The sequence below is a fragment of the Pleuronectes platessa genome, chromosome 22 (genome assembly GCF_947347685.1).
Source record: "Pleuronectes platessa chromosome 22, fPlePla1.1, whole genome shotgun sequence".
Taxonomy (NCBI): Eukaryota; Metazoa; Chordata; class Actinopteri; order Pleuronectiformes; family Pleuronectidae; genus Pleuronectes; species Pleuronectes platessa.
This window is the reverse complement of record NC_070647.1, coordinates 11,886,323-11,914,064: the sequence shown is the minus strand read 5'-3', so window position 1 is coordinate 11,914,064 and position 27,742 is coordinate 11,886,323. Positions and strand designations below refer to the sequence as shown.

General features: G+C 43.5%; 2 protein-coding genes across 2 annotated transcripts; one reads left to right on the top strand and one right to left on the bottom strand.

Annotated features, from left to right (window-relative positions):
- The first annotated feature begins 7,357 nt into the window (after nucleotides 1-7,357).
- LOC128428977 (hyaluronidase PH-20) lies at nucleotides 7,358-16,485 on the top strand. The gene is made up of 8 exons (XM_053415252.1): nucleotides 7,358-7,459; nucleotides 8,258-9,292; nucleotides 9,942-10,108; nucleotides 10,188-10,356; nucleotides 10,435-10,653; nucleotides 10,741-10,902; nucleotides 11,899-11,988; nucleotides 12,663-16,485. The coding sequence occupies exons 2-8, from the start codon at nucleotides 8,300-8,302 to the stop codon at nucleotides 13,098-13,100; spliced, it is 2,238 nt and encodes a 745-aa protein (XP_053271227.1). The 5' UTR covers nucleotides 7,358-7,459; nucleotides 8,258-8,299; the 3' UTR covers nucleotides 13,101-16,485.
- Nucleotides 15,089-18,016, bottom strand: tmem229a (transmembrane protein 229A). Its single transcript, XM_053415251.1, has one exon. It carries the CDS (start codon nucleotides 17,999-18,001, stop codon nucleotides 16,976-16,978), a length of 1,026 nt encoding a protein of 341 aa, XP_053271226.1. The 5' UTR covers nucleotides 18,002-18,016; the 3' UTR covers nucleotides 15,089-16,975.
- Between the last annotated feature and the right edge of the window lie 9,726 nt (nucleotides 18,017-27,742).

Genomic DNA, 27,742 nt, shown 5'->3' with positions numbered 1-27,742 from the left:
GGGACGAGACCACTTTCTGTGAATAGAGGGGGGCTGCGCTTGTCCCCCGTGGTGTTCCACATCACAACTAAGAGCGAAACTCAGCACTGAAAACGAAAAGAAGCCTCCACACAAGTACATGCAACATTACAATGTATTTATTGAAAGAGTGAGGTTGTCAAATCTAGCTTCATAAAATCATCAAAACCTCCGGACAAGCTCCGCGGAGATGGTTTCGTCCAGTCCGCCCGTGGCTTTGATGACAGGAATGTGAACGAGAGCAGAAACAAGGTGCAAGTTGCCAGGATCCTGTTCTGATGCTGCCTGTGAGAGGAATCATTCAAGTGTACAACTCATGCAAATCTAACTTTACACTTTAATTCGAGTTTAAACACGAATAGATGCTCATCAATAAAGGGAAAACTATTTTATTTGATCTCTGATTATATTATTGTTGAAGTGAGAGAGGTCAGGGCAGGATCCAGACCTTAGACATGTCCTAGGAGAGGGATGGGTGATAGGGCCAATAATGTAATCAAATGATAATACAAAAATAATAATAATGAAAGTCTATATCATAATAAATCATTCAATAATATCTCTTTCACATTTAAAGACTTGATTTTAGCTCCTGAGTTAAGATTTTGATTTTAAACTATTCTTTAGGAGCAGAGAATGAAAAAACACTGAGGTTGCAAATTAAAACCATTTATGTGTCAAAATGCACAAGAAATCTATTGATATATATTGAACTTTTCTCATATTGCTATATTTATATATATATCTGATATATGTATAATTATGGATTTTGGTTGCTTGGGTATGGAACGATTTGAAATGCCTTTGTTTCACTGAAAGAATCTTTAAATAGTATATAAATAAAGTGAAGTTAAGACTGAAAATTAAGACTGCTCCAGTTTCTAAATACAGCCTCAGGGGGAGGTTGCCAGATCTGACGTATGTCTGACATATATTTGTCTCCAGAATCCGTAAATTGAGACTCACATTGTTCTTGATGTGTGAAAGAAGCTTTTTTACAGTAAACACTTCACCCTTCTTGATGAATAGAGCCCAGCCGTGATCAAACAGGCCTGTTTAGTGACCGAAAAACAAGGGCGGACCAGATGAAGCTGTACATATTTTAATAATGTGCTGAAGGGCGTCTGCAAATTGCTCAGTCAGGCTCGTAAATGGGTTTCGTTTTGCAGGATGGGAAACTGAGAGAGGCCACTCAAAGAAAACACTTTCCCTAATGATCCACAGACTTTTCTATTGTTCACACATGTGCATCTTTCATACTTTTTGAAATGAATCCTTTGTCGGGTAACAGATCTCATGTTCTCACGCCACTTTAGTCTAATCATTGTATGGTGTACATTTAAATCAGTTAAGATGCTGTTATCTGCCAAATAATGTAAACACAGTGCGACACAGTGTGTGAAATGTCACCTCGAGCTAAAGTATTCTGCCTCAGATTTCATCAAATCTGCAGCCAAGCCGTCTGTCACTGTGTTAGGGCGAAAATTCTGTTTGGAAAATCTTTTTCCCTCCAGACCTTTCCTCCCTCATTACTTCACACTGTGCTCCTGATTGGGATTATCTGTAAGGACCAGTTTTTCTTGCAGGCGTCCACGAACATATGTGTGTGTGATCGTGTATTTTGGATTGAGTGAGTGTGAGTGTGTGTTTAGCAGCTCTCCTCTCTTACTGGGTCAGCGCGGGGTGAGAGAAAGTTCCTGTGGCACTTATCACATCGATAAATGATACAAGACACCTGCTGTGAATGACGCGGCACATTCACCAAACAGAGCGAGCTTGTTAGTATTTGATAGATGAATATGAGCCGTGTGAACTTCTAGTAAAATATTTGACCCTTGTTCACAATAAAATCAGCAAATTACTCAAAATTTCCCAATGTTTAGCATGTTTACCCCATTATATCAGTGTGAGCATAAGAGACAAACTGAATTGAAAACCCAGATACATTAATTGTTTAACCAGCTGATCGTGAGGTGGTCATTAGTGTTTAAAGAGCAGCTTACACAGATTGAAACATGCCACACACACATACGACATCACCTCAAACTCCTCCTCTACATTCTTCCGCCCGGCTTCAACCGAGTCCGCTGCCGTTTCAGCCGAGTCTGGTCGGACTTGAAGAACCCGACCGACAGGAAGAGAAACACCTCGAGAAAAACTTTGCATCGCTCCACCCGGCCTCCGGTTTAGGGAGATGTAGAAGTGACATTTCCTGAATTAAGGGCACTGCCTTCATTTTTTGCAAGAGGGGGTGAGAATAATGGCATTTCGGAGCAGGAAAAAGGTTGAGATGGGAGAGGAGGGAAAATATCCTGGAGAGAGAAAATTAAATAAAGTAAAGCAAATGGAAAGAGAAGCTGTAGTTGTTGTTTTGTCGTTTAACTTAAGTTTAGTATTTTCTTATACATTACTGATAATTTGTTGACCATTTGCACTGTCAATCTATCTAGAAGGATCCAGATGCTCTATTCACAGGAAGGAGTGATACTGACAACACTGGTCGGTATGCACTTACTCACACAATGACAGTCAGAGAGCTGGACGGAGGACACCCTGCTGCTTGTGTCAGATACCTCACTGGCGTTTATGAATAGCATGGGGGAGGTGTGATCATGAGCAGGAAATTCATTTTAATATGTGTTTAAGTATCTTTTTATGTGTGTTTCTGCATATTAGGCTAAGATGGTAGAGGAATGGATGTAGGTGTTTACGGTGTGTTTGTTTTTCGGGGGGGGGGTATCTGGACCATTGCAGTCAAACCTTCGGGGGCCGCCCTCGTGAAAAGGTTCGCTTGACCCACTTTCCACAACAAAAGAGAATCGAGGTTACGAGAGAAGCAGAGGACGACATGAATATTATATTTGGGATTCTGTAGGAAGATATCCCCTGAAGGCCCCCCCCCGGTATGAATATTTAATCAAGTTGGCCTTTCCCTGTCTCTTCGGCGTGTTCGACTTCGTGGATTTAGGGTAAATGTCACCACAGGGTCACACACACTGAACAAGCAAGTGTTGTGATGAGCCAAGGGTGGCCTTTTACTTCTGGTTGAGGGTCAGAGGATGACACAGGTTTTGCACGTACATGGCATACACCCTGATTCAGAGATAATAGTCAGAGAAGATAAGAGTTGGTGGCTGGAACACTGACCGTGCCTTCTATTGGTTCTTTACCAACAAACTTCAGTTTTAGTTTCTTATAAATGCACTAATTTAACGGGAATACACTAATTTTGAATGAATGCTTCTAAAATTGATTCAATTGAACAGCAATGTGACAAACCCGGGGTTGAAGCCCAATTTTCCAGATGGTTTGATTTCGTAGTGGCTGCAGAGTCCAAGTTGATGTGTTTAGATATCTGTCTTGTGCATGTGCAGCTACGGCTCAGGACGTAGAGGGTCGTTAGTTTGAATCCCCTGCACCTCCACTCTCCATTCTGAAGTGCCTTCGGGCAAGATACTGAACCCCAAACTGTCCCTGAAAGCTGTGCTGACGGTGTGTGACAGAAAAAGTTGAATCCCTGTATGAACGTGTGTGTGATAATGCAGTTTCTGGTACTCCTGCATTAACTGTCTTACTATAAACGCACGTTTAAACCACAAGATGGCAGCATCACATCAGATACACCTCTGCTGCAGGAGGGCGCACTGAGCTCAATGGTTAATGTTTCATGTCACAGCAGGACAACACAAGCACCAAAACACAAAACCTGCTCCAAGCTGTGGTGCTTGCCTGCACATGTCATCACCCAACAAGCAGTTTGATGAGTCACCTCCACCCGTCTGCAGGGGTAAAGTACGAGGAGTCTTAGGTTGACCCTGAGGTTAACACAGTCTCAGAGTTTGGTGGTTGAGGCTTCATGTTGCTTCTTAGAACTGATTTAATCTTGTGTATTTTATTTTGTCAAAGTGACAAATGTGATTTAATCTCTGCCAGTCAGCCTATCTGCAAAAGAAGGCAGAAAAACACAGAGGAGGACGGAACATATTTATCTTATGTTGCATCGGCACATTTTTGTTTTGTATCAACACGTTTCCTAAGTCAACCGAGCACAACAGCATACCATCTTTAGTATCAGATCTTTGGGGCTTAAAGCAACACTACGCGATTTATTTAACTTAAAAGTGCAGCTTCAAAATAAGTCTGATGATTCACTGACGGGAGAGAGCTGCTTCTTTCCCGCCGCTCAACCTGAACGTTTCCCATGAGAAGTGTGAAACTGACAGAGCTTCAATCAGGTTCGGCAAGTTGAAGTATATTGCTGAGCTGTAGATCTGTTCAAAAGACTTAGAAGTCTCTCAAAACCAGCGCTTATCTCCGATATTCAGGGAGGAAACTTTTAAAATAGTAAACATAGCTTGTTGGATTTGAGCTCTTCTGGTTGAGGAAGTTGTGTTTCAGTTCAGTGAGTGGGACTACACACTCATCCCCTTGATGGACTTAGGGTCTCTACTAGGGCTGTGAAATGATTAAAATTTTTAATCAAATTAATCACAGGTTTCTATGGATTAATCATGATTAATCACATTACCGATTTTCTCGGAATATTTTTGTGAAAACAAGATTTATGACATTTAACTTTTCTTTTGTGCTGCAACTCAGCAGTTCTTCAGCAGTTATCATTGCTTTTCCATATGGAACATTAATATAATCTTCATCCTAAACAATATTCGGGTTCCTTAGCCATTGTGTGGTTGAATAAAACTTTTTTTTTTTAAATCAAACAGAAATTATTTGAGCTTCTTAGCCATAGGATGGTTGACATTTTTTATATTTTTTGTCACACAACCATTAACCACACCATGATAAGATCTAATGCCTCTAAAGGCCCTCTTAGCTACTCGGTCTTTAGCCAGTTGGTGAGGCAAACTAACTTGTTCAAATTCTCTGACAGTAAAGCTGACCGCTTCTTTTGCACAATGTGTCCTGCGAGTGAGTCTGGTTTGGCGCATTCCACTTGAACGCCCCTCGCCGACCAACACATGCTTCGCCTTGCGAACACGATCTTCCCGTCCAGAAGGTCCTCAGGTTCATCAGAATTATCCATGTTGTTTGAATGGCAGCTGCCGTCTGACTGCATTAGAGCGGCGACTTACGCCGGGTTCACACCGGACGCGGAAGCGACGCCGAAGCGCCGCGCATTACTAATAATATCACATACTTCTGCTGTTATCAGCCTGCAGTAAAAACGGCATTTAATCATTTTTTTCAAGCATATACTTACTTGTTGCTCCAACATTAACTGCAACAGCATCCCAACATGTGTCTTTTTTGGTGTTGTCTTTATACAACATATGCTGAGAATCAACAACTCAAGTTACTTCTCCACTTCAATGATTAATTTAATGTCATCCATGTTGACGAACTTCTCCGCTGTTAGCTCCGGTAAATGTCGGGTGTCGAGGGTAAATTACGTATTCTCCACTCAAGCCTATGTGGAGAATACGTAGCCCCCCCCCTCTCTTTTTATCTTTATGACTGCTTGTGTGGCTGTAGTGGATGGGCAGAGGGGGACATTAAATAATGTGGTTGGTAAAAGTGGTAAAATTAAAACTCCAAGACAACAGAACGTGAATACAAAGTATGGGATGCATATTTGATCATTTATATCATATAAAATATGTCATCTATATCGTTTAAAATCATTTTTCAGTGTGTTTCCTGTCGCGATACGCTCGCGTCAAGCGGAAAAAATAGACTCGACGCCGAAACGATCGCTTCACGGCGCTAGGCAGCCGCGGCACAACGCTACGCTTCAGCCTCCGGTGTGTTCAGCGCTGCGGTTTAACATGGGAGTAGATGGGAGCCAGAGGATTGGCGCTGCGCCTACGCCTCGCTTCGGCGTCGCTTCCGCGTCCGGTGTGAACCCGGCGTAATGCAGAGGCGGCGGAATTGGAAGGTCCTTCTGCGCATGCGTTAAATGCGTTAAAAAAAAAAAACGAATTAATCCTGTAATTTAATCATAACGCGTTAACGCGTTATTTTTCACAGCTCTAGTCTCTACATGAAAACCACTTAATTGCTTGGACACAGAGAACAGAATTCATGTGGCTGCAGGGGGCGCTGTCGCTCAGTAAAAGTTACATAGTGTAGCTTTAACTGGCAGTTGAAAGTGCTGAGCTGGAGTTAACCAACAAATCCTTCTAATCCAATCTAATATCATATAATCCAATCTAACCTAATCTAATCCAAATTTATCTAATCTAACCTAATCTGGGCTATAATGAAATGCAGCCGAGGTTTTTATTCTAGTGCTGTTGTACATCGGAAAAACTTCATATAAAGAAATTATATATCATGAAATCATGAACCCCATATTGATCCTAACTGTCGTAGAAATGAATCCTTATTATTGATGTAGTTCTGCAAGAGGAAATGATTTTTCTCTGAGACATGGTTCTGTTTACTTTACCACATTTACCTTCGTTACACTTCATACCAAACAAACACGTAGCAGGGTCACAGGTCCCCGTCCCACTGTTCACACTGTGCCACTAACATGAGAAACAACCACCACCATTTGGTATCACATGACGCAGACACACAAACACGCTACACACACACACACACAGTACATGCCGGGTGAAAACAAGTCCTATGTTCTCTATGTATACTGCACGTCCCAGACATTTTACTGGTATTTACTAACATGGAGGAGAAATGTGCTGGTGTTTGCGCTGTTGTTTTTTATCTGTAAACTTAATTCTGTGTCTGATGTAATTGCATTCACACAGGAACATGAAATGTTGTTATTAATACCATCCAACTCATGTTTTAGCATCCAGGTGTCAGACTCGCCTGTCTCCGAACAGCAGGGGGGAGCCTGTAAGGAATCTTGGCTGCAGTTTAGCATATGATGCATTTATTTTTAACCCTGTTTAAAGACCACGTTTAAAGACCATTTACAGCAATAAAATAATCACATTTCTCTTTTATGACATTTAGAATATAATTTTGTAACAAAACAGTTATTGCTGGATCCACATATGATATCATTTGTTGGTGATGAAACTAATTTAATCAATCAGGCCTCTACAATGTATCTACATGGTGTCGAACTCACAACTCACAACAAAGATTTATTGAATGAATAACTTTCGACTGCAGTTCCCCGTGTTGTTGTTATTTTCTGAAAACCCGTCCAAGGTCACAAGAACCAGCATCGACACCAGTGCACCAGCAGCTTCAGTCCCAGCTCAGTGGGCCACGGTGCACGCTCCATAACCTCACACCCAGGTGTGCCTCAAACTTGGCACACGGAAAAACCAAACAATGATTTTCCTACACAAACAAGTGGGGGAACAGGCTCGTGTGCGGCTCAGCCCACCGGGTCTCTCCCCCCCTTGTTATATCACACAGTGTCACTCCAGCGAGGACACTCTCACCCGCTCTGCTCCTGTCAAGACGTCTCACGGTGACACGGCTCCCCTGAAGGCATGTCCAGGTATTGTGTTCTTATTTACACTGTTAAGTCAGTTTTGTGTTGATACTGTATGTTGTGTTTTGTGATGCTAAAGGATGTTTTGCGGTAGTTTGTGGTTCATGTGAGGCAGGATTACATTTTGGAGGAGTTGTTTTGTTCTGATTCAAATCAGAAGGATGAGAGCAGACTTGTTCTGGGACTGTAGATTTGAAAAGTCTCAGGTTATGAATCGAGAAATCGTGCACCTTCCCCTCGTGGCGGAGCTTCGCCATAAATAAAGGAAACTTCAGCCACAGTAAAATGACTTATATGATGGTTGGTTAAAGTCTACACTGGAATATATATATTAAGATATATATATTTTATTTCATATTTTAAATTTTTGATATTCTATTTTACACTATTTTATTCAAATTTAGTTTTAGTTTTTTTAATTCTTGAGCATTGTTAGAAGAGAGCCTGTGACTCAAGCATTTCATTGCCAGCGACTGCTTAATTGTTATCCCTGTACATTCTATAATAAAACTCTTGAATCTTGAATTTGAAATCACCAGATCCTGATTTCTATTTTGAATACGTGACAAATTGCTAATGCTCCTAAATATCATCCTGTACAGATGCCTGATTTAAAAAAAAAAAGATACATGAATTATTCTCTGAAAAATCAATGACAATGCAATGTTATACAAATTGAAAACCTCAGATGAGTAGGAACCAGACTGTCACTGCAGGATTTGGGGCCATTCGTTACTCCTGTGCCGTTTCGTGTGCTCTGAACATCTTGTAACATCTTTCTTCTTTTGATATTCTGAAACACAGAGTTCAACAGTCTCCATTCCTTGTCCTCAGGCAGGTGAAAGGATGGTTTCCGTCGCACAGAAGAGCCGAAGCTGTGTGCTGCTTCTCCTCTCGCTCACACATTCCATCCTCCCCCCTGCACTCCTCTTCTCTTTCTTCTCCGTGGCAATTGTTTCCGTCTGGCCTGCTCTCGGGTCAGCCGACCTGAGGACGACAAAGGCCCCGACCCCTCCTGTCAGCGGCAGGAACAAATCCACCTCAACCACGGTTTCTACAGCTTTTGCCAACTCGGCGATCAGAAGCTCATCCCCCACCTCGCAGGCCCCAGACTTCTCTTTCCTTACTTCCGTTACTACATCGGCTCAGTCAAATATCTCTATTTCAACAAGTTTGATGCCATCTTCTCCTACAAAGTCAGTGCAACTTATTACCCAAACGTCCACCAGAGATTTCGATGTCCTAAACTCGTCCACACTTTCCAACAAGGCCTCTCTGACTCCTGATTCCTTCCACGCTCACCCTGCATCTCATTGTCTTCTTCGACCCCTAAAACACGTTTTTCAGCGGCTACCCGATCCCTGCAAACATTCGACCGTGTCTCTTAAAACGATGGAGCTTCCTTTGCACACACACCCTCAGTCCTCTTTGTCCAAAATGTCCCTGCATCCTGCTCAACCTCAGACGTCCGTCTCGCCAACGTCCACATTTTCTTCCTCCTACTCAGTTTTACCTCCAACACCTTCCTCGTCTTCTACTTCTTCAAACAAGCCACTCTCCCCCGTTTCAACATCATCTTCCCCCAAGACATTCACATCTCTCATTTCAAAAACTCCTCTCGCCGAACTTCCACCCGTTCCTCTCCTCGAACCGTCGCCGTTTCCCCCAAAGGAATCGAACCCTCATCGGCCCAAGCTTAGGTCCCTCCCTCACACCACAGGTCCGCTGTTCAAGCACCAACCTTTCACAGTGAGCTGGAACATCCCTGATCTGGTGTGTAACAGATACAACATCTCCCTGGACACCTCAGCGTTTAAAGGAGTGGCCACGCCTGCAAAGGTGAGGGGACCAAGACTCGGATGATTTCTGTTGGACATTTCAAAATGTATGTCACCTTCTGAATCATTCAGGTATGTCACCTTCTGATTTGATTGGAAGTAGGGCCAGAAAATGAGAGGAGGAAGAGTTTCTTTCCTTGTGTATTTTGTAGAATGAAGTGAAAATGCTGTTAATAAAGTCAAACTAAATCAGTTAAAGATATTTTGGCACAATCTCCTCAAAGTCTGAATACTGATCACCACACTGTGTTTTATTAAAAGAGAAAGAATCTCCTCGTAAATGAAACTGGAGAAGAATTTCACCAGTTCATGAACTCGGGTCATTTTGTAGATGAATCACTTCCTTCACAAAGTTTGATGTTTTCTTTGCCTTAAATCTTCGAATTTCAAATTTATTCCTATTTCATCTTAATATTTATTTTTCACGCGCAGAGTTCCACCCCTAAAAAATATCTGATAATTTCGTTTTCTCTCATTTCAACGTTTGGAAACAAAATAATTGCGGATTGATTTTGACTTTATTCTCGACATTTGGACTTGTATCCTCAACAATTACAGGTTTTTGTCCATGCTGGCCTCTTTAACCTGACCTCAAATCCTCCTGTTCTACCTGTTGAAGTTGATTCCACTCCTCCCTCTCTCTGTCGTAGGTCCCAGGTCAGTTCCTGTCTCTGTTCTACACAGACCGGCTGGGTCTTTACCCACATGTAGACCTGGTTGGTAGAAAACAGTTGTATGGAGGTATTCCTCAGAGGGGCAACCTGAGAGCCAGTATGAACAAGGCCAGAGCTGATATCACCTACTACATCACATCCAAGTGAGTCACAGAAATCCACCCTGTAGTAACTTTTTACACTGATCCCTAACCTCCTCTTCCTCCTGTCTTCCTCTTCCAGGACCAGCCGGGGCTTGGCTGTGATAGACTGGGAGGAATGGCGCCCCCTGTGGGACAGGAACTGGGGCACTAAGAGAATCTACCAGCTCTTATCCGTGGCCCACGCCATGCAGACGAACCACTCGCTCACAGTGGAGCAGGCCACAGAAAAAGCCAAACAACGGTTCCAGGTCTGATTTAACTATGAGGACCGATTCAAACTAGATATCTGGTTGGTTGATATTCATGAGCAGCTCTTTCCTTTGCAGGTGGCAGCCAGAAGTTTGATGTCAGGGATGTTGACGATGGGCAGAGCCATGAGGCCCAACTACCTCTGGGGCTTCTACCTGTTTCCCAACTGCTACAACTACGGCTGGTTGGAGCCCGGCTACTCAGGCCGGTGCTCCAAGGAGGTGAGGAGGCAGAACGATGAGCTCCTGTGGCTGTGGGAGTCCAGCACGGCCCTCTACCCATCGGTCTACCTGCAGGTTGGTTTTTAAAAAAAAAGGGCCATCCTGAATTTTACTTCCAGATTCTCGACCTCTCAGATTGATCTGTTGTGTTTCTGTTCTCAGGCCTCCCTGGCAGATAACCCCAGAGCTGCCCTGATGGTGAGGAACAGAGTCCAGGAGGCTCTGCGGGTGTCCAGCCTGCCGCGGCGGAGTGGAGGCGCCGCGCCCGTGTTCGTTTACACGCGTCCCGTCTTTGTCGATCAGAACAGACGCTTCCTCAGCCGGGTGAGTACGAGCCGTGTAAATGTTGATCCAGGCCTCACTCTCAAGATGTAGAAGTAAAGGGTGCACAGCATCAGTCCAATGTAATCATCTTACTAAATAAATAAATAATAATATCCACCATCATTGGAAAACACCTCATTCCTTTATTACAGATATAATTATTAATAAAGTTGATTAGATTTTACTTATCACTTTAATTAAGGTTGTGCGCTATTAATGAATGTAACACCTGAGTTTACCCGGATGTGAAAAAGGTGATTATTGCTCCTATTTTCCTTTTTTTCTGTAGTGTTATTTATTTATCATCTTTTTATTATTTTTTCCCCAAGATTATTTAATTCATTTATAAATTATTGTTGTGATGATGAGAGTTTGTTGTAGTGATCATACTGATCGATTATTATCATAGTGGTTAGATCAATAATACAATGACAAGATTATTATTAGTAGTAGTAGTAGTAATAGTATTACAGTATATTTTCTTGAACCTCCCTCCTTACATGTATGCCCTGCCAAATTACAGTCTTTTTTATTTAGAAAACACACACACACACACACACACACACACACACACACACACACACACACACACACACACACACACACACACACACACACACACACACACACACACACACACACACACACACACACAAACACACATGCAAATCCAAAAAAGAAATATGTCATTAGGGAGCGGCCACACGCTGAACGAGACGAGCTACATCTTAAGTTACACCTTCATCTCAGCAGTGACGAGTTTCCCGCCTGAGGTGGAGTTTAAGGTGGAGTTTGGTTTCCGTGGTGTAACCACAGCCTGTGCAGGTGGTAACCCTCACCTGAGAGTGTAATCCTCCTCCTCTCTTCTCACCTCGTTCGTGTGTTTTCATACCTGAACGTGTTTATGTCTGTGCAGCGTGCATGTAAACATGTATTCATCATCATTAAGTCTACAGAGGCATTTTATAGAGGCCGTGTTTAACCACTTGTGTCCAGGGGGACTTGGTGAGCACCGTGGGGGAGAGTGCAGCAGTGGGAGCGTCTGGTGCTGTGCTGTGGGGGGCCAGTGCTGACTACGATGACCAGGTAACATCACACCGCTGTGCTGAAAGACATGGAGGTGTGGTGACAGGGGCTGGTCAGAAACAGACAAAGGGTTCAGTTACATGATATAAGAGTCGGTACCCATCCAAGGCCAAGACCTACCACAAGATGCGAGACTGTGAAATGATGTTAAACCCTGATGTACAAGCCACTAGTCTTCATGGTATCAGCTGCGTTTTAAGAAGAATGGGTTTTATTCACACTACCCACAATCCTCAGGGGTTATCGTGATGTCTCTGATTGTTGGAGCTCGCGGTTACCATGAAAGTGTTTACGACTGTGAAAACTTGTGTTGGCTTCAATCAGGTCATTCAGCGTTAGTACACAAGGTATCTATACTATACAATGTACAAGCATTCGCAATGGTTTATGGGATGTGTAGTTCATTCACTCTGAAAATATCAAGCACGCAATGTCTATTTTACAATATCTTTTATAGTCACAATTACTCTAGTATAGTAGGATTTTCTGAAACGTCAGTGAAGGGGCCCTCAGGCTCCTGGATGATTCAATCTCATCTAACAACAGGATTTCCTATATTCACAAGCGGCACAGTAACATACATGACTGTTAAACATGTACATTTGCTTTTTGAGTACTTCTCCCTCCTTGCTCTTTAATGTCCCTTCCTCCACTCCCCTTCCTTCCCTCCCCAGGCCTCCTGTGAATCCCTCTCATCCTACCTCTCCTCCACCCTCAACCCTTACGTCACCAACGTCTCCGCGGCCGCCCAGCTCTGCAGCAGCTTCCTGTGCCGGGGGAACGGCCGCTGCGTCCGCAAAAACTACAACTCCAACCACTACCTCCACCTGAACCCGGACAGCTTCCGGGTCGTGCACATTCAGAGGCGCTACCTGGCTCTCGGGAGAGCTACCTTCGCGGACCTGAAGGCTCTGAGCAGGGGATTCACCTGTCAATGCTACCGAGGCCTGAGCTGCACTCCCAGGACTCCCAGGGAGCTCGCCAAGGCCCTGAGGTTCAGTAGGAAACAGGGGCTGCACCATAAAGCCTGGACACTCAATAAAGCGGCATTGGATGATATGCAACAAGCTAGTATTCCTAAAGACAATACTGGGAAGAACTTGAAAGTTTAGCTTGTTGCACATTTCAAACCAAACTACTCCTTCCGTTCAGACATGGAGAATCCACAGTCCAGCTGCAGACCCTGAAATCCAGATGATCACAAGGCGTCTGCGTGTTTCACCCCTTTAGCCTGATTTGCATTTCCTGTGATTGAAATTGAAAAGACGGCCGGCTCTCGCTCGACTGGAGTTCAAAAGCAGACGCAACAATACGACATCGGTGGAGCTCCAGGCTGAACGGCTCTTCCTCCCGGTCTCCTATCACAAATAAATAGATTTAAAGGACTCAGGAAGCGTCACCTCATCAAAGCCTCTGTGGCCACACTGACAGAACCTGAGCAAATCTGTAGTCTGCTGCTACCAAACCAGGAGGAAAGGAATCAAAGAGCCTTATCAAACACGTCATATCATTCACTGTAGGCATTTGTATGTGATTTGACTGTACATGTAAATAAATGGAAAGAGAGGGTGTTGTAATGTGTTGAATCTCTCAAGGTAGTTTTTAATATCAAGTTCCAAAATGAAGTCAAATCCATTCAAATTGATTTAAATTGAGATTCATGATTGAGCTTCATTCCTATTCTATTTCAAAAGGCGCTGTGTTGTGCTGACTCAACCTCATAACGATGACATCAGCTCATTCAAGCTGAAGAGGAATTGGTTTCCTCTTTGCTTCTTTGTCTGTGAAATGTAGTATAGTGTATTCGTATATTCAGTATATTATCAATTATCATTATTATTGTGTTGAATGATTGTACAAATAGAAATATAATTTGTATCATAAACAGACTATTGTTATATTGTGGCTTCTATCTGAACCATTTCACATCCAGTAGATGTGGAGCAAAATTTGCATTTCTTGATTCAACCAGTGCTTTTATTTTGAGAAAGAAGTTTTACAGTGTGTGTGTGTATTGTGAATCTTTTTTTGATAAACAGCTTCTTGTTGCTGCTGCAAACAAGGCGGAAAATGTGCAGTGTAAACAACAGGGTTAACCTGTTTGTTTCCATGTGTGTGTGAAAGCCTGTTTTCATGTTTGTCTCTGGAGGGGTTGCGTGTTTTATTCCCATCGTGGCGTTGTCAGCAGATACTGTGTGTGTTTGCTTGTGTGTGTGTGTTTGCTTGTCTGTGTGTTTGCTTGTGTGTGTGTGTGTCACTTGGTTTCCTGAAGAAGTAGTTAGACGAGTTGATTTTTGCATCATGGCTTGATCACTCAAATGTGTTGCTTGGTTATTTGCTTTTGTTTTTACTTCTCTACGCTGTGGCTCGGGAGGTAGAGCGGGTTTGTCCACAAACCAGAAGGTCGGTGGTCCGATCCCAGTCTCCCCCATGCTGCCGGTGTGAGTGTGTGTAAAAAGTGCTGTACATAGATGCAGCGATAGATAGATGCAACCTGGGTGACAGGTTAAACTGTACTGTAAAGCCCATTAAAATTCATGCAAAACTTGTATTGACTTGCTGCTCAGAGCGAGTTTGACAAGACAAACAGATTTCTGCTGAACTGCTTCCTCTACACTCCCCCTGCAATAAAGCAGTTACATTAGAGTGCACCATGAACCAGACTGTGTGTTCTACTGTGACTAACAAACCCAGGCTTAAAACCAACATCACCTGTAATATAATCTGCTTGCTAGTGTCTTTGGATTTATACAGAGTATTTAGACAAACACAGATGTACAATGAGGTGCTATCTGCTGCTGACGACACCACGTCAGTGTTGTGAGTCAACCAGAGAATGGGGCCACAACAACAAGACAAAAGAAAAACCTGTTATTCCATCTTGCCCTGGCCTGCTCTGCGTCATTTTTCCCTTTTGGCAATCCTGCTGTAGAGCTGGAGCAGTCACATAAAAAATGAGTTCACAGCTTTTCCGTGGACCCTCCTCGTCTGTTTTATGACCAGAGGAAGTCATGTTGGGTACAAAGTGGAACATATTCACTCAGAACTCTGCTGAATGGTGCTCGTCAAACATTTGAAGGGAAGCAATGGAGGAGTCACGTTACAGAAAAGAATATTTAATTGAGAGTGTGAGTCATAGAGTACATGCCATTGGAAGTCAGCCATCCATTTCCATTCTAACCTTTTCTAAAAGCACTTTGGCTTCTTTCTAAATAATCTGTGAATAACACAAAACAGAAGGAAATCTGAACTACAGTTATTTGACCATTGAAAATCTTTAGGTCAATGTCACTCGCTCATGTGACGATAAAAGGAATTGTTAACAGATAAAAATTCATTCTAAGAATCCAAAGTGAATCATTCTAATAAGGATGCCTGATAATTTTTGAATGACATTCCAGAGTGCACAAGGCCATAAACCTTTTACTGTATTTTGCACTAAAATGGTATATTTAACGACAGATGGATTATCAAACTCTCAAAATAACTTTGTATGGTACATCTAAAACCTTCAAGGTTAGGAAAAGGCTAAGACATTCCCACAGTAATTCAATAGAAATGACCTACATCTAGATTTGTATTGAGAACAACCTGCGAACTCAATTTACACAATTGTATTAAAGGCATCTTCAGTTTATTCACAGTGCTCATTAGACTAAAGACCACTGTTAAGTCAGGTTTTAAAACAGCTTTAGCAAAATGTGTTCCCCCTGAACTCACGAGTGATATCTACTTCAAAATAAGTTGATCAATATATATTTATATTAAATGTTTTCCTCTGTGAGATTTAAATATGAGCCCTGACGCTGATTAACGGAGACTTTATGAAATGTACAAATCCGTCAGTTTGAGATAAACTTGCTCAGACAAAGGGCTTCGGCCTTAATTTGATTCGATTAAGCTCAGAGCTATAAAGAAAAAAAAACTCTTTAGTGTAAGGACGTAGCGATGTTCAAATTTAAACATCACTTGTATTGACATTATAGTTCATGCTCTTTTCTTTAGGAACAGGACAAACTGTGGAATAGACGGAGACCCGTGGGACACTTGGTCAGTTTGAGTGCAGCCGACTCGGCTTGCAGAGGAAGGCACTGCAGCAAAGTCACGATTGGTTCATGAAAGATTCACAGTAACATCTCACTCGGCCCCTCGTCTCCGCTCAGCTACAGGTTTTCATTGCTAATCTGGGTTTATCTCTGTGTGCTAATAGGTGCAATGCGTCACTCTAATACACTCATAAAGCAATAAAACCTGTTAAACATTCACAAACCCACAATTTAGAATAAAGGAAAATGGTGCACATGGATACAAGCCTCTTGTTGGAACTTAAAAAAAATATATTTTAAGACTGATTTTCAATCTGTAGGTGGTAATATGTGAGTTTTAATTTAGAAAAATAAAAGTGTATTTCTACTTCTTTGTGTTATAGCATGCAGATTTCAACTACAGTTAAAGCATGCCAGTGCATATAATCTGACCCAAGCTACTCTACCACTGCAGGTATTTAAAAACATTCACACTTTCAAAGTTGTGAAACTTAATATTAAAACCACAGGTCACGTCAGACAGGTAAAAATGGCAGTAAAGTGAATTTAAACATGTTGAAAAGCGGGCTCCAGTGTTTTTATCCTCAGAAATGGACCCAGACATATCCCGCTTTAAATGTCTCATCTTCATATTTGTCCTCTTTCCCAAATCCAAAATTTGGGAATCTCCGCATCTGTTGCCACGGTAACACATGTCCCCTCCCAACAGACTTAACTCAAAGTATCTGAAGCTGGTTTCAGACATGAACTCCGGACTTTCTCCTGAGTCAAGCCACATTATAACATACCTCACCTAAACTCTAACTTTTTTCTAATTGAAAAAGTTTCTAGTAATAAATATAAGCCCTGTTAATTTCCTGTTAGAATAAATAGTTGTTCGTCAGTAGGACGCGGGTCAGACAAGTAAGGATTCAAACTTCTGTGAGAAAATATTTAAGTATTTATTTCTTTGAGTCCAGCTCTCCATTGACCTCTTTGCACTCCTCGCCCAAGTCAGTCCCCTCTTTGGTGCACACTTTGATCCTCATCAGGACATTGGACAGGATGTCCTGGTACAGGCTGAGGCCGACCCAGCCGGGCAGGTACAGCAGGGTGATGAGGCCCATGATGTTGTAGGGGTAGTGGGAGTAATCCCACGAGCAGGCCCCAAACTGCCTGAGGAACAGGCCACAGCAGAACTCCCAGGTGTAGATGAAGCAGACGTAGATGGGGAGCCGCTGCCACGTCCTCCACCCCCTGACGAAGCGCAGGTGCAGGTAGAGCTTCTCCACCACGAAGCTGCAGCTGCCGTACATCAGGAAGGACCACGGGGACGTGTGGCCGCTCAGGCTCCGGTCCGACTTCTCCACCAGGTGGAAAATGGAGGTGAAGATCACTTCGTCAAGAAGGCCCTGCATCCCGAAGAAGAGGAAGCGCACCAAGCCGGGGAGACCCTGGGGCGCATACGGCCGACCGTCCCCCCTGTCCCCCGGGCCCGAGGAGCGATAGCGTAGCCTGGACACCCATCTGTGGAACACCTGGGTGAAGTACAGAGCCAGGAGGTAGTGCACCGCCAGCTGGGTCCCGGACAACACCCTCACCTGCTCGGTCAGCGTGCTCAAGTTGCCGATGAGGAGCTGCAGCCCGATGTAGATGGACGGATAGAAAACCAGATGAAACACCACAGGCCGACCTCGGAAGCTCTTCTTCTGCGCGTACACCTTCTCCAGCAAGAAGTGGTTCAGTGCGTGCACGACGCAGAGGTACGGGGAGGAGAAGCCCAGCAGTTTGGGGTCGCGATGGTTCGAGACCCCGTGCAGCGAGGACAGCAGCACGTCCAAGCTCAATCCGTGCATCCCGTACAAGTAAAACCGAATCCATCGCGGCAGCTCCCGCAGCGACCCCGCCGCGTCCCCGGTCTCCCCGGACGGTTCTTCTCGACGGGGCGTCTGCACCGGCTGCGAGCAGCGGATGCGAGCACCGGCCATGGTCGGTCAGCGTGTGTGGAGAGATCCAGCTGATCTCCGGCTCCACATTGTTATCGGTTTGTGTTCCGCTGCACCAGCACTGTGACGACCGAGCTGCGCCTGAAAGCATCATCCGCGATTGTGGTGGCTGATGCTGCGTTCACGTACTTGCTGCGAAATTGTAATTGGGAATCTTCCGCGTCTCCACTTCCTTATGTTTTTTTTATAGCATTGAGTAACTGATTAAAACCAAACTAACTGGAGAAACAGCACTTGAACGTACATCAGTGTGATTCAAACTATGTAGAATGACAGAAACCATATTTGAGAAAAAATTTGGTGTGTTATCACTTTTTTGGGGGATCCAAGTCCCATTCACTAACATGGAGGAGGTAGGGGTTTGACCGGCCAGCCACCAGGGACGATAAAACGGTTTGGCTTTCTCAAATTTTAAGAAGGCATCATTTTGTCCATCTTTACATGGAGTTATATTAAGCTGTACATTTAAAAGTGTGACCGACAATACACCAAAACGACACAGAATTGATTTTACTTGCAGTGCTCAATCAGTTTAAAAAAGGTTTACAATAATGCAGAAAAATAAATATAACTAAAACTGTAAAACAATATTAGAAAGTACAATAGTTTCACTCTGTGTACATGTGTAATGGAGTGGAAGTGCAAATGATTACGGGACGTGGGCATGAGTACTAACTCAAGATTAAATTGCCATTAATCCTTAATCCAACCCCTGCAGTGGTCAGAGGGTGTGCAGTATACCTGGATGGCCACAGGGGGCACTGCTGTGTGTGTGTGTGTGTGTGTGTGTGTGTGTGTGTGTGTGTGTGTGTGTGTGTGTGTGTGTGTGTGTGTGTGTGTGTGTGTGTGTGTGTGTGTGTGTGTGTGTGTGTGTGTGTGTGTGTGTGTGTACGCACGCCATCTGGTGTTCCACCTCCTCCATGTCTTTTTGAGGTGTGTCCGACTGTTGTGGATGAGTGTGGGTCAGTGTGTGTTGAATAAACACAATAGTGCATAGAAAGTCAGATTGGTTTTGTGTTTGTGTGGACACTAAGAGAGAGAGGATGGATTTAACATATTTGTCCACACAATTTGTGTGTGTGTGTGTCAGTGGTCTCTTTGACACAGAGATTATATTAAATCATTGTTTGGTGTAAAAACCATTGATTGAATATAAAGATGGACCGTGTGGCATCTCCCAAAAAGTGAAGGCAGAGTCGCGGTCGCCTGTTGGCTAAACCAAAGATGTTAATTTTTAGGTAATTCTTATTACATGGGGAGAAAAATCATGATGACAGCTCACACTGACTCACGATTGGTTGAGTGCATGTATCCACGGGGACTTTACTACAGCGCAGAATCTTTCTCCAAATGCACAAGATGGCTGCTTTCGATGGCTTCATAGAGAAAGTGGATCATCAGAATCAGGTCCCACAGAGTGAAGTGTACTGACCCAGACCCAGAGCAGCAGACTCAGGACAAAGTTAGAAATGATGTGTGTCAAATTTTCCATCAGAGTAGAAATGAGCCTTTTTCTCTCTCACACACCAACACGTCTCCATCTCCTCCTGCTGCTGTCACACATCCTCTCCCCTTCATTAAAAGCCCTGCCACAGGTAATTGCAGCCATTTTTCTTCATCAGCAGCATATTGACAGGATCCCTTCGCACATCAATAATTCAATACCCCACTCATTCTAAGACATTATTACAATTACTGTAAAGAAATGACAAAATCACTGATGGAAGCTGCAAACGGAGAACATTTACCTCAGTGTTAAGAAATAGATCTTTGTTCAAAAGTAGAAATGAGCATTTCAGGTGAGCATTATTAATAATATTCTTTATAGTCAGAATACAAATTTGGTGGAGAGCATAAATAAGGATTTGCAAAAACATTCAATAATAATAATCTGGGAGAAAAATAAATAAATACAAAATAAAAAAATGGAGTTTTAAAACTTCATGTAGCTGCTGATGTGGTTATGTTGTGTTGTTATTAATCATCGATAATAATAATGCTTTTTGAAAAAAATATGTAAATTAGGTCATTGTGCACAGGGGACTTAAGAGGAGGCAACATTAAACTACTTTAATGCCTGATGTCAAAATATCAATTTTCCTCACAAACTACTGTTTATGATTTAGATTATGAATTAGGTTCTAGTCAAGGTTATTGTATGAGTAACCAGACAAAAAAACATCAGCTCCATAATGAATTTATGCAGTTTGAAAATATTATTCTCTTCAGTGAAGCTCCTCTCTGTCCCTAATCTGAGTCAGACAGATAGAAAAGGTCGCTGCTGACTCATATATTAGATTCTTTTGTATTCCTATGTGCCATCAGCTTCTTTTCATTAACCAGGGGACACAAAGAACCAGACAAATTCATTATGTGATGTGAGAAAAGTCCAACCTAAAAAGAAGGGGAAAGGGATGTGATGGTACCTTTTGTAATCCAGATAAAAACATGTTTTTGCAAAGCTGTAAATTATTTCATGATGTGGCAAAATTACTTTGCATCTCCTGGGTTTTTAGGGTAGATACAAAATAATTCCGTCCTCATGTCTCATTGCTTTTATTCAGATGATTTCCAGACTTGCACCGAGGCTGAGTCATAACAGAGGCTTCGGTTACTCAATATGCTACAAGTCAAATAAAGAAGCATTTTCATTTCCCCTGTTGTCACCCAACACGATGTCTGACCTTTGTGCCAACGCCCTCTTTTGTGCATCAACCAAATTCCTATAGATGTAAAACCCTAGGTTTGTGTATTTCATGCCATCAATAACAGTCTTTATTCCATCTATTTAGGATGGATGACCGGTCTCCACTTTCTCCCATTTGCCAGAAATGACGCCAAAACGTTCAGGATACGAATACCGCCCTCTTGCACCGATGACGTAGTTGCGAGCCTGCACAGTGCTAATCGAGTGATGGAACCACATTTACATTACTCATGTCTCATCCACTAACATGGAGGAGGCTGGGTTTATGACCTGCACCACCAGGAGGCGATCAAGACGCATTGGTCTCACTTTGAGGGAGCTTTCATGTTGTACATCTGTACATCTTTGAATCTAATAGTCCGTCTTAGTTTTGCCTTATCCCATTCACTAACATGGAGAAGGCCAGCTGCCGGGGGGGATGATTGAGGCACTTTGCCTTGGCTTTTGAGGAGCTGTCATGTCATCCATCTTTATATAAAGTCTATGTTTTCACTAAATTTATGCTCCACAGATCTTACATCGCTTTGGTGGATCCTCGATGGTGATTAGTGAAAATGGTGCAGAAACTAGGTGACACAATAATCCTCTTTTATAAAATGTGAAATATAAAAAAAATGATATATCATCTCATTCACACATCACAGAGCTCAAGCTGCTCCGGCAGAAATCACATTGTGCTGCATGAAAGCAGCGATTTCAACACTAGGTGGCAGCAGTGTGCCACAGTCTCCTATGGTTTGGGTGGGCCCCTCTTACTCTTGTTGTTTTCATTCACAGAAAACACAACACTACTGTGTTAGCAGGCAATGAATTTTAATGCACAGCGGTCTGAGCATCAATGATGATCAGTGTAGCGTGAAGTGTTTATACTCATCACTGCGCTGATCGTCACAGTAACCATGGAAGACTCAAGCTTACTCCACTGTGCAGCTTATTGTTATAAATGGGAATTAAAGCCATTTACCTTCTGATCGCGGTCGGACAGGATCTTGTATATAGACTTTTCATATCAGGGGCTCGACAGCCTCCACTCGGTTGCATACAGAAAACATTTTCTCATCAGATACGTCCTATTAGGCTCATTACGGGCGGCGAGCGGCTGCAGGATGAAGCTGTGTGATGTTTGATTTATGTGACGCTTGACCGAGTCCCACAGGAAATGAATGTGAATCTGCCGTAGTGCACTTAAAATGAGAACCTCTGAAAATGTAATTTCAGAAGCCATTTCCTCCAATTTGAGCCATTATTGAATGGACCGCTGGCCCCTCAGTGTGTGTGTGTGTGTGTGTGTGTGTGTGTGGGGGGGGTGCATGTAGGCTCATGATGTGCTTGTGTCTTTGTATTTTCTCCAGTTTGTGGCTTGGTTGCTCTCATTTGTTCATTATTGTCCTGCAAATATTATTACGTATAATACCGATTAAATCCTTCAGTACTGCTTTCCCTGCTGCTGTTATCATTAACATCATTACATCTGTGAGTGTTACTGTTGTTGTCATTACAGCAGACATAGTCTGATGGTGCTTAAAACCATCAACTGCTGAGTCTTACTCTTCTTTGCCGTGAAGGACGAAGAACTCAAAACACTTCGCTGCTTCTCCGATGTTTTGGTGCTTCAATGGACTTTGTGGGCCCGAGGCAACAGAGTCCTTGACAGCACATACACAACTGTAATGGCTGTGGAACAACAGAGTAAGCTGTTCTTGTGGGGGGCCCCTTGTCAGTTCGGAGAACCCAGGCTATTGCAACGCCCCTGTCTTGTTGACGTACTTGTCCACGCAGGATGGCTCTGCTTGCTAGCGTTGGTAGCAAAACAACGTAACATCACCGGCTTTCTCCGATAGGTCAAGAGGGAGTGCAATAGGGGATAGTGAGCGCCCTCTGCTGGAGTACAAGGCCAACTACCTCAGCCGGACCAGATGCGATGCTAGGCTGTCTATTTGTGTTGTTCGAATTACGACTAAAAAGAGAGATAATGCATGTTTTAATGAGTGTGTGTGTGAGTGTGTGTGTGTGTGTGTGTAGGAGAGACGGAGGGAAACTCATCATTCTGACTGATCCCAGGAGCAGCTCAGGCTCTTGTTTGCCGTTTCTCTTCTCATTAGGAATTCTGTGTAACCCTGACGACCCTCCAGAGAGTCACCCGGTCACATGGCAACACTACACCTCGACTCACCCCGTCTCACCTGGCTTTACCCTTCTCTACTCCCGCCGTCACCCCCCCCCCCCCCACCACCCCTCTCCTGTCCTCTTGACATTGTAATTCATTAAATGTCTGACTCGCCCTCTCACTCCTTCGTCCCCTTCACTCGCCGACTCCTCTGAGTGTTTTATGAACCGCATCTTCTCCAAATCCGAGGCAATAAGTTTTTTTAAACATAATATTCCTGCCATGACGTGCTGCTGTCGTCTTTTAACCTCCCCTCTAAGTCCCAGTGATCTACTCGTATAATTAATCGCCGCCTTCCCCACCTCTGCTCACCCATCTCATCCTCCCGCTTATCCTCTCCTCCTCTCTCATTTCATCTCATCCTCCGCGCGCTAACCTCAGCTAACCTTCCTTTTAACCTCCTCACCGCCTCCTCCTCCTCCCTTGTGTTTTACAACCTTCATTTCCCCTCTCGTCCTCTCTTACCCCACCTAGCTTGTCTTATCTTTTCTAAAAAAACATGTCGTAACGTCTCGTGCTCGAGCTATCGAACGCGGCCGACTTCCGTGACCTTATTTTGTGCGACATTTCAAAGCTTGCGTGTTCGGATACCGTCGGATGGACACGTTTCAACCTCCTGCGTGTTAAAATCAATACAAACACACGACATCGACTTGCTTCAAAAGGCCTGCTGCAATGGCCCTTTGCACCTCTCATCCCTCCTCTTCAACCGAATCCTCTTCCTTCTCGTCTAAAACCCGTTTTACCTCCCGACTCACGCCTCCCTCTTCTGTCAGGTGGCTGTGAATTTCTCCCATCTTAATCCCCCCCCCCGCACCTGTATAACCCCCCTCCAGATCCTCTTTACCTTCCTGTCGACTCATTCCGACTATTACAAGTCTTTTGTTCCCGTTTTGACCTTTTGCTCCGCCCAATTACTTCGCCTCAGACCGCCCGCCGCGACTTCGTACCTGACACTCTCTCTCTCTCTCTCCCTTCTCATCCTGCGCTCTCCTCCTCCGCATGTCTAATCAGCTCAGAGCAAACCTAGTTAGTCGACTCCGGCGCTCCAGATGCCCTGGGTGTCCCTGTCTGCAGACATCCTGTCCTCTTTCTTGCCCTCTCTCCCTCGGCCTCCTCTAGTCTAGACAGTCGGGGGCGGCGGTGGCGGTGGATGGCGTGATTTCATTTCGTTGGGTTGTAAACTCTGGTGAGAAAGTGTGTGTCTTTAAAGTGGGGACGAGCTCTGTGGTGATTCGCGGTGATGGGTGGAGAGAAGTCAGACTCAGTGTCGGGAGCCTTTTGTGCGTCCCGTCCATTTTGCTTACCATCCCTTGTACGCCTCAGGGGGGGGGGGTCTGGGAGATTGTAGCCATGGGATACCAAGACTCCATGATGTGTGTCGCGCTCTGATTGGTCCAGCCAGCCAACAACTGGGACATTTACTGGACCTGTAGTAATATGGATATGGATCAGTGAAGATGCTCCCTCTTTCTTTTTCTGCCTTGTCTTTCTCTTACGTCTTTCCTTACTGTGTCGTTTTCTTTGTCCGTGCACGGTCACAGTGATGGAGTGAAAGTGATGGAGAACAAAAGGGGGGGGCAGGAGATTGAGAGTTGTCGGGGGGGGTGGCTGACGGGTCAGCACTGTGGAGACGTCCAGTGAGAGCACAGCGTAGGAAGATGTCTGTTAGCGGTGGCGCCAGGAGGGAAACAGGAAGAAGCAGCAGGTGTCTGGTCTTTCAAACGCCGGTGTCTGCTGACCTCACATCTCTGACCTTATGGATATATGGCTTTGAGCCTCTCCCCATGGAGTGTGAGCTCAGGTTTCAAAGAGCAGGCGAGGTGAGATGAAAGTTTGAATGAGGGTGTCTGTTTTACCTTTGTCACGGACACACAACCTCTTCCTGGAAACCTCAATCTAAGAGTAAAAGAACCAATCCACACATTGTTGAATGGTTGAAGTGATGTTTTTTGGTCGGCAACTATTTTGGGCTTCTATAATGTCACAGTATATAAAGATGGATGACATGACAGCTCCCCAGAAGTGAAGCCACCGGGTGATGAAGATGGTTTCTCTCGTTGTAAATAGTAAAAATACCACTGATGTACAACCAAACACTTATTTAATGCTATAAAAACAGGATAATTTAAAACGTATATCATAAAAACATCTGGATTGGCTAAAAATTATAGGGTTAGGCTTTCCGACTTGTTGTTCCTGCTTGAGATGCTGGGATACGGGATATTGTGGCTTCCTGTCTGGATAGTGGGAGAAAGTGGAGACGTGTCATCCATATTTATATGCAGCCTATAGATGAAGCTCATAGTAAAAAGTTGACGTCACCTTTTACCTTCCCCACCTGAGCTGTTACTGAGAGTGGCACTGACTTCAAGACAAAAAGAGAAAATCTCAATTTTCACTTGAAGAAATGATGTTTGATTGATATTTGTTCCTCAGAGAACGAGGCACCACGCTCACTACCTAAGAATAGATGGCCTCTACTTTTACATCTATCTCTTATGAAAGAAGAAAGATGTGTTATTACACTATTATCAATACCGCCTCGATTAAAACACACCAAGTCTAACAACTTAAATATTTTTCTTTTATTTATATCATAAGTATTAACTGGATATCTCAATGGATATCACAGGTTATTGATGTACAGTCACAATCACTAAATCCTATTAAAAACAAAAACATTTTGTCATTATCAGTTCCCAAGAGAAATGTGCCTCTATTCTTGCTCTATGAAGCCTATTCTTATAACCACTAGTGTCTTTTGATGAGCCTAACAATGGCTTGAATATGGAAATAAGACACTGTGTTGAACTCCATCATGTCAAAACGCCTTATAACCCTAAAATAACGTCGCTGGATGAAGATGGAAAATTTAGATGCGACTCCGCTGTTGGACGGAAACATGCAACGAGGAAACAGAAGAGAAACCCCCGGCACAAAACAAACAGAACTTCCCCTCTAATGAGGTCCCACGGTGGCCCCCCTCCACGGGTTCACAAGAAACTCTCTCCAGTGGGTTTACTCTAATGTTTCCCCCTGAAACATGAATTCATTGTTCGCCAGGAAAAGCTGCAATGTGGTTCATGAGGAGGTCACGTTGATTTTGATGTGTATGAATTCAGATACTGCGTATTTGTTAATTTTTAAAGGTTCGACTTCGTATAGGTCAGAAACTGTGCCACCTCCATGTTAGCAGATGGGATATTGGCAAAACTAAAAACTAAAAGAGGACGTCAAATACATTTCCCCAAAGTTCTAACATATTTGACATATTAATACTTTTTTTGCAGTAAGTTTGATTTTAATTAGTTATTTTATGCTTTTAAAAATATTAATACGTTATGATTGACAGCTGAGACTGACTTACATGGTTGGTCGACTGTAAAGATTCCCGGATATCGATACAGGGGCGTGAGGCCCATATTGCCAGTAGTATACACAAGCAGTACCTAACAATCATCTCCACGATACAGGGTTAGTATACAGCTGTTAAAATATGTCATATAAGTTGTTATTTTCTTAAATGAACTGGTCTGTGCAAGTCTCGGAATCTGAGTTGCCATCGCGAAGGAGAATATGGCAGCGGAACATCTTGAGCTGAGTTCGAGTCACAGAGGGACCTTGATACTACGACTCCATCTGGCTGTTGTTACTGTGCAGAGTCTGGCTCCAAATGCACAAGATGGCAGCTTCAGTGTCAGGGATATTTTCTCTTCATTTCTGGACAGTGGGAGGAAGAGGAGACACGTCGTCCATTTTCATTTACAGGCTGTGGTTTAGGTGTCAAAGCAGGAAAATGCTCATATGCTCTGGTCTGTCAGTCTAGTTGAAAGAATAAATCATTATTAATCTGTGATGTAAACACTGGGAGCCACAACAATCATATGACAGATCCTCAAGCAGACTGATCCTCTTTGCATCAACATAACTCCCAAATGAAAATCTGCCTTTTCCAATCTATCCCATGAATCACTGGGGCCACTCGTTACTTTCTATATTAGCTGCCATTAACATGATTGCTTTGAAATGAATGTAAATGAGTGTCACTCAGCGCGACACGTCTCTGACGCTGCTGTCCCTGAGGAATACTGTCTGTGCCTCGTACAGTATCTGCTCATGAGCACCACTCCCTCATCCGTCTTTCTCTCTTCTGCCCCCACTCGTCTTTCTTTCACCTTTTTTAATTGAGCCATTTCCCCCCGAACACCTCCATCAACGCTCGTCTCCTCCTCCGACTGTTTTTTTCTTCCTTTCATTTCTAACCTCCACCTCTCGCCTCCTCCTCTTCAAATCAGCTTTAAAGTATCCTGCAGTGCTGCTGAATGTTTCAGAGGATGCAGACGCTGCACGCTCTGCACCGCATTAGCATAGAGGTGGTCACTCTCATCTCCTCTCTAAGTGAACGTCTGGGTTTCTAATAAGCGTGGGTTGCAGCAGAGTCATATTAATGAGAGGTTGATTTGATGTTCACATTAGTCAAGTAGCAAACATGGAAAACTGTAGAGAGGGTAGGTTCTAATGCTTGAATGTGAGTTTTATTTTTTATCTTCAACCTGCAAAAAACATTTTTCAATGAAGCCTTGTAAACATTCAAAATAAGCTGAAGTAAAAGAGTCATTATCCGGAAACAAGAGCGTCTATTGTCCTAAACCATTACCCTTGACTATCAGCGACGCATTAGTCAGTTTCCAAAGGGCCCAAGACGCTGCAAGAACAAATCAAAACAAACAATTTCCTCAAGAGCGTCATTAAAATTGCATCTTGCTAAAGTGCAGTGGAAACAACAGCCAAAAACTGGCTGTGGGCTACGCTCGAGGAGCAGAGGCTGCATCTGTTTTGAAATAAG

What these genes read in the sequence shown, in the direction of transcription:
- LOC128428977 (XM_053415252.1), top strand. Translation starts at nt 8,300, where the DNA reads ATGGTTTCCGTCGCACAGAAGAGCCGAAGCTGTGTGCTGCTTCTCCTC. An exon ending in AAGCCAAACAACGGTTCCAG is followed by an intron (nt 10,357 to 10,434) that starts GTCTGATTTAAC and finishes TTTCCTTTGCAG; the next exon opens with GTGGCAGCCAGAAGTTTGAT. An exon ending in GTGCTGACTACGATGACCAG is followed by an intron (nt 11,989 to 12,662) that starts GTAACATCACAC and finishes TTCCCTCCCCAG; the next exon opens with GCCTCCTGTGAATCCCTCTC.
- tmem229a (XM_053415251.1), bottom strand. Translation starts at nt 18,001, where the DNA reads ATGGCCGGTGCTCGCATCCGCTGCTCGCAGCCGGTGCAGACGCCCCGT.